The 6610-nt window shown below is 35.3% G+C and overlaps 1 protein-coding gene across 3 annotated transcripts in view; it reads left to right on the top strand.

The window, feature by feature from the left end:
• The window catches only part of CCPG1 (cell cycle progression 1), a 39502-nt gene that overhangs the window by 31406 nt on the left and 1486 nt on the right, over positions 1-6610 (top strand). For all 3 annotated transcript variants that reach the window (XM_060097310.1, XM_060097311.1, XM_060097312.1), the window contains one exon: positions 2714-4122. In XM_060097310.1, the coding sequence (XP_059953293.1) occupies positions 2714-4122 (1409 nt within the window). The remainder of the gene's footprint in view (positions 1-2713; positions 4123-6610) is intronic.

Below are 6610 nucleotides of genomic sequence, written 5' to 3' on the forward strand. Positions count from 1 at the left end.
CAGCCAGCAGAGCTGAATTTAATTCTGTTTATCTGACTCCAAAGATGTTATTCCTAATCACTATATTATAGTTAACATTATTTTAGTTGATATTATCTATGAAACATTATTATTATTAACGTTATTTTTATAGAGCCAAGCAAAACATTTTCATTCAGTGAGAGAGAGAGAGGAGAGTTTGTAGCTTCTCTAAGGAGCCACCCTTGATCAAGGGAAATAATCAGCCGGTCCTTTTCTTCTGGTTTCATGTCAGTTATGAAGAAAGAGAAAGCATGTTACACTTTCATACCTGAAATTCACCTGGCTCCAACAGGACTGTGCTGTCTATTCTGGGTTTATGAGGATTAGCAAAATACCTGGTCTCCTCTCTAGTTCTTGCCTAAGAAGGGTGTAGGGATTACAGATAAACTCAGGGTAGAAAGGTAAACTGTTCCTTTTTCCTTCCATTTCCCTAAATTTCCTTCACAGTTTATGTATATATTCTTTATAGGGTTATGATTGTATTTCTTTGGAAGACAGAATCTTGCTTAACATCTGAATTATTTCAGGGAGGGACTACTGAAGTTAATTGTAAATAGTGTAGTTTTCCCTGCCTTGAGCAGAGGATGTTATAAAAAAGAGCAGCCATTTTCTTCTTACCATCATGGTTTCTGGTTCCATAGAATGATGTTGGCTGTAAGGAGACTCGCCCTGCATAGATATTTGCTGAGTCAGTTCTTGCAGACCTCTTGTCTCCAGCTGTTAAATGTAGTTTGGATTTTGAAGATCATCCTGGAAGACCTGTCCAGGATCTGCTTAGTCACTTGATTCAAGATTTTAGAGTTTACTAGATACAGAATATTGTACCCTCCAGTCATTCTGTGGTGCTCCCCGTGCTTGTGCATTTAAAGATAATGTTACATCAGTCTGTTCTACTACATAGTTCACTTTAAAAAAAAATGAAGTATAGTTGATTTACAATATTATATTAGTATCAGGTGTACAGCATAGTAATTCATGCTAATTCATAGTAATTCATAGATTATACTCCATTAAAAGTTATTACAAGATAATGGCTGTAATTCCCTGTGCTATAGGATATATCCTTGTTGCTTATCTATTTTATACATAGTAGTAGTTTGTATCTTTTAATCCCGTATCCCTCATGTGCCCCTCCCCCTTCCCTCTCTTCACTGGTAACCACTAGTTTGTTTTCTATATCTGTTTCTGTCTTGCTACATATATTTGTTTGTATTATTTTTTAGATTCCACAATAAGTGATATCATAGAGTATTTGTTTTTCTCTGACTTACTTCAGTAAGCATAATATTCTCCAAAGTCCATTTCTGTTGGGTAGATGAAACTTGTTTTCTCTCACTCAGGGAGAGCAGATGAAATGACTGTAAGGAAATTTTAAATTTTAATTCATTCTTTGAAGATTAATGAGCCAGAAAGTGAAACATCCATTTCAGACATTTATTTTTCAAGTGGAAAATATCATCATTCAAAGGAATTTTTTTTTTTTTGTCTCTGTAAATCAGATATTTTTCTGGTCTGATTCAAAGGAAATAGTCATAATATTTGTAGTAAATTAAGCAAAGTTGTATCATTTTGCTGATTTGTGAAGATATTTTAACTGACTGGATAGTGCTATAACCATTAACTGGATAGTGCTATAACCATTAACCTGTTTAAGCATATTGTTTAATTTCTTGCTGTTTTAATGAAAGTTTGTTATTAATACATGTATTGAAAGAAAGATCATTCAAGGCTACCTAGCACTGCAGCAGAATTCTGTAAACCTGACTGGACATAATTTCTCAGCAAGAATGTTGACTTCAGAGTTACATTGCTAATCTGGTTACAGTCTCTTCAGAAAATTATTTGAAATTGGAGAAATTGGTTGTAAATGTTACCAAGATTCAGTGTGTTCTCTAAAGTATGGGAGAGGGCTTCCCTGGTGCCCCCGGTCCGGGAAGATCCCACATGCCGCGGAGCAACTAGCCCCGTGAGCCACAGTTACTGAGCCTGCGCATCTGGAGCCTGTACTCCGCAGTGAGAGGCCGCGATAGTGAGAGGCCCGTGCACTGCGATGAGGAGTGGCCCCCACTTGCCGCAACTAGAGAAAGCCCTCACACAAAAATGAAGAGCCAACACAGCCATAAATAAATAAATAAAAATTTTTAAAAAAGGCAAAATTTAAAAAAAAATGTTTAAAGTATGGGAGAACTTGCATAACTTATCTGAACTTAGAGATGTTAATTTGCATATGACCAAGATCTTTCAAATAGGACTAAGATTATTGAAATTTTTTTCCTTCAAAGAGTGCAGTGAGTATAAACAGAACTTTCTGAAGCCTGAAGTCATCTCTAGCTGTAATTTTACTTTTTATAAAAGATAATCGCCCTCACCCAAGGATCAGAGAACGATTAGTCCTTCCTACATTCTCTCTAGGAGCTTTCTCAGGAGAGATTGGAGTCGTGTAGTCAAAAGATAGAAGGCTGTCTTCCTTCAGTGTGCTATGTTTTTATTTTGTTGAAGCTCTTTACTGTGCATTTTCCTGCATATGAACCTTGTATTTTCCAGTTTTCATATATTGAAAAAACTATATAAAGGATAGTCTCTGCAGAAATAGACACTAAACATTTATGGAGTATTTGTTGTATCTTAAAGATTTAAATTCAGCCTTTAAAGCTCTTGACATTTTTCTTTCTTATTTTTCAAAAAAATTTAGTCATTGAAGGAAAACCTTGCAAGGTGTTGGACCCATACTGAAGCCGAGAAAATGTCCTTTGAAACTCAGAAAAAGAACCTTGATACAGAAAATCAGTATCTAAGAATATCTCTGGAGAAGGAAGAAAAAGCCTTATCTTCATTACAGGAAGAGTTAAGGAAACTAAGAGAACAGATTAGGATATTGGAAGATAAAGGGACAAGTGCTGAATTAGTTACAGAAAATCAGAAACTTAAGCAGCATTTGGAAGAAGAAAAGCTGAAAACACAAAGCTTCCTTAATCAAAAGGAGACTCTGTTGGCAGAAGCAAAGATGCTAAGGAGGGAACTGGAAAGAGAACAACTAATAACCATGGCTTTAAGGGTGGAACTCCAGCAGCTAAGCTCTAGTCAGTCATATAGCGACCCAGACTCTCCCAGTGTAGTGACTGAAAAAAAGGAAATAGAAGTGTTACGGAAAAGACTCACTGAGCTGGAGCGCAAGCTAAACTTTGAACAGCAGCGTTCTGACTTGTGGGAAAGACTGTATGTTGAAGCAAAAGATCAAAATGGAAAACAAGAAACTGATGGAAAAAAGAAAGGGAACAGAGGAAACCACAGAGCTAAAAATAAGTCAAAGGAAACATTTTTGGGTTCTGTTAAGGAAACATTTGATGCCATGAAGAATTCTACCAAGGAGTTTGTGAGGCATCATAAAGAAAAAATTAAACAGGCTAAAGAAGCTGTAAAAGAAAATCTGAAAAAATTCTCAGATTCAGTTAAATCCACTTTCAGACATTTCAAAGATACCACCAAGAATATCTTTGATGAAAAAGGCAATAAAAGATTTGGTGCTACAAAAGAAGCAGCAGCTAAAAAACCAACAACAGTTTTTAGTGAATATTTATATCCACAGTATAAGGCACATACACAAAACCAGAATAGTAGAGGCCCTACTACGCAAAGAGAGAGAAGGAAAGAAAAGCCTCATTTTGAAGAATTTGGAAAAAATACAAATTCACAGAAATGCGGTGCTGAGCATGACTGTGGTGAAAATTATAATTCTTTCAGAAAGGCTTGTTCTGGTGTATTTGAATGTGCTCAACAGGAATCCATTAATCTTTTTAATGTTAAAATGTTGAATCCTGTAAGGATAGATGAATTTAGACAGTTAATTGAAAGGTATTTATTAGAAAAACTGGATAGTTTTCATCATTGGAAAGAACTTGATCACTTCATCAATAAGTTTTTCCTAAATGGTGTCTTTATACATGATCAGAAGCTCTTCACTGACTTTGTTAATGATGTTAAAGATTATCTTAAAGACTTGAAGGAATATCAAGTAGATAATGATGGAGTATTTGCGAAGTTGGATGGATATATATATAGACACTTCTTTGGTCACACCTTTCCCCCTCCATATGGACCCAGGTCGGTTTACATAGCACCATGTTATTATTATAATAGTTTTTAACATTTATATTGGATAGCATTTGTATCATTTGATAAATTTCTTAGAATGTTACAGTTGACCTGTAAACAACGTGGGGGTTAATCTGCATATGACCTGTAGTTGGACCCTCTGTATCTGCAATTCCTCTGCATCTGTGGATACAACCAACCACAGACCATGTAGTACTGAAGTATTTACTATTGAAAGATATCCATGTGTAAGTAGGCCCACGTAGTTCAAACCCACGTTGTTCAAGGGTCAGCTGTATTTGTAAAAGTACTTCTTGTAAACAAAAGTACTATTTGTAAAAGTACTTTATTGCCTGAGAATTTAGGATAAATTAAATTGAAAGATAAAATTTTAAGTTAAAATCTATTACAAACTGAAAGTTTCATATAATCAATTTGACTTGAGCAAATGGTTTAATTTCTATCTTAAAAAATCAGTTAAGGATATATAATCCTATTTTAGCCTATTTTGTTTCTTTTCATTATACTTTATGAAAAGATAATCACTTTAAGTGAAATTATTTTCCTTTAATTTTTTATTTATTTACTCACTTTGGGAAGCTAGGAGGAAAAATACAGATTTCACTTTGAAATCAGAATAACAATTCAGGTGTCCCACTTACTTTCATTTGTCTATTCCATTTACCAACTAAATTATGATGTCTAATACATTTATTACAGAATTATTGTTGGTAAAGGTAGAGGCATGATCAAAGTGGCAAACTTAGCAAGCCAAAAGTTCTAATGTGTGTGCTTTACATATAACCTCTAAAAGTAATATTGTATCCATCGCATATCAGCTTTCTATTCTGTAACAGGAAACTCACCTAATCTTCAAATGTTAGCTTTATTTTTTTACCTTTCAGTAAGGTAACTAACTTTGAGATAGTTTTATATATATATCTTTTTGAGTAAATGTAATGTGTCTATAAAATAATGAGACTGATTTTGGTGTCTTTTGTTATTAAATATATATCTAATGCAAAGTACTGTGAGGCTGCCCTGAAGAAACAAATGAAAAATTCTTGCTGTCAAAGAGCTCACAGCTTTTGGAGAATTAGGTCAGTACAAGGAATGCAGTGGATGTACGGAGGCATATGTGTATGGTGGCCTCAGTCCGGAGATTTTAGGGAAGGCTTCATAAGTGAAATGGCCTTTGAGCTGAACTTTTTAACAAACTTTTGAAGGAGAAGTGAGAATTTGCCAAGCAGATAGGGTGGGACATTCCACTCAAAGGGAACTTCATTTGCACAAATTTGGAGATACGAAGACATGCTACTTTAAAGAGGCAAGGTAATGCTGGGGTGTGAACAGAAGAAAACATTCAGAGCATGAAGAACCTTCACTCTATGCTGAAGGACTTGCTTTATTGCATTTTGGGTCACGGGCAGTAGCCTGAAGGGTTTGTTGGAAAGGGTGAAGCTAGATGCTAGAAAGTGGTCTTTGAAACAGTATAGACATAAGCTGATGGGTATCTGAACTAGGGCAGCACCAGGAGTAGAAAGGAGGAGGCAGATTTGAACAATATATAGTACGTAAAATTGGTGGTATTTCTTGGGAAAGGGAAGTAGAAAGTAACAATGACTTCCAGATTTCTGGGTTGGGTCACTAGTTAGATAGTGACATCAGCTACGCTAAGGAATACGAGAAGGTTTTGCATAAGGGGAATTGGAAATGAGAATGTGTTTGGAGGGTACATGTTGACATACAAGTAGAGAATTAGTTGGCTATTGGTTGTATGACTGTCTCTAGCCCAGACTCCATGCGTGTGTAGACAGTCTAGGCTGGACGTATTTATCAGACTCCTGGGGAACACCAACATCCAAGGGGTTGTAGAGAAAGAAGGCTGAGAATGAATGGCCAGAGAGTGGCATCATGAAAATCCAAAGATCTTCTCAAGTAAAAGGAATATTTCGGTGTTAAATGCTTAAACAAAACAAAACAAAAAAACGGAAAAGACTGGATTTCTTGGCTGGGAATTGGATGGCCATGGATGGCATTGTGGAATGTTTCAGTGAAGTAGTGACAGAAGCCTGATTATAGAGATGAAGAACTGTTCATGTAGACATTGCTTATAAGCCTTAGCTTAGAGAGAGAGACTCTCTTAATTAAGAGATGTATACATATTCATGAATGAAGCCACTGGGGGGGGATTCATTTTTATAGGAAAGGAGGAAAAATAATGGAAACACATCTCATTATTTTATTGTCACATTTCTACTTATCTATTGTTTCCCCTCTTTGCCAGCACAATTTGTCTATTTTTTCTTTCTATAGGATAAAAGTATAAACTCACTGAATCTTTTTCGTATGGTTATAGTAGGATTATACTTCAGATTAATTTAACATCCTTTTTCAGTGTACAGATAATAGATTAATGGAGAAAAACATTAAATTTGTTTCTTGTTTAAATAAATTTAACTCTAACATGGATGAAAAATGTGTTTACTGCTTTCAG

The sequence above is a fragment of the Mesoplodon densirostris genome, chromosome 4 (assembly GCF_025265405.1).
Source record: "Mesoplodon densirostris isolate mMesDen1 chromosome 4, mMesDen1 primary haplotype, whole genome shotgun sequence".
Taxonomy (NCBI): domain Eukaryota; kingdom Metazoa; phylum Chordata; class Mammalia; order Artiodactyla; family Ziphiidae; genus Mesoplodon; species Mesoplodon densirostris.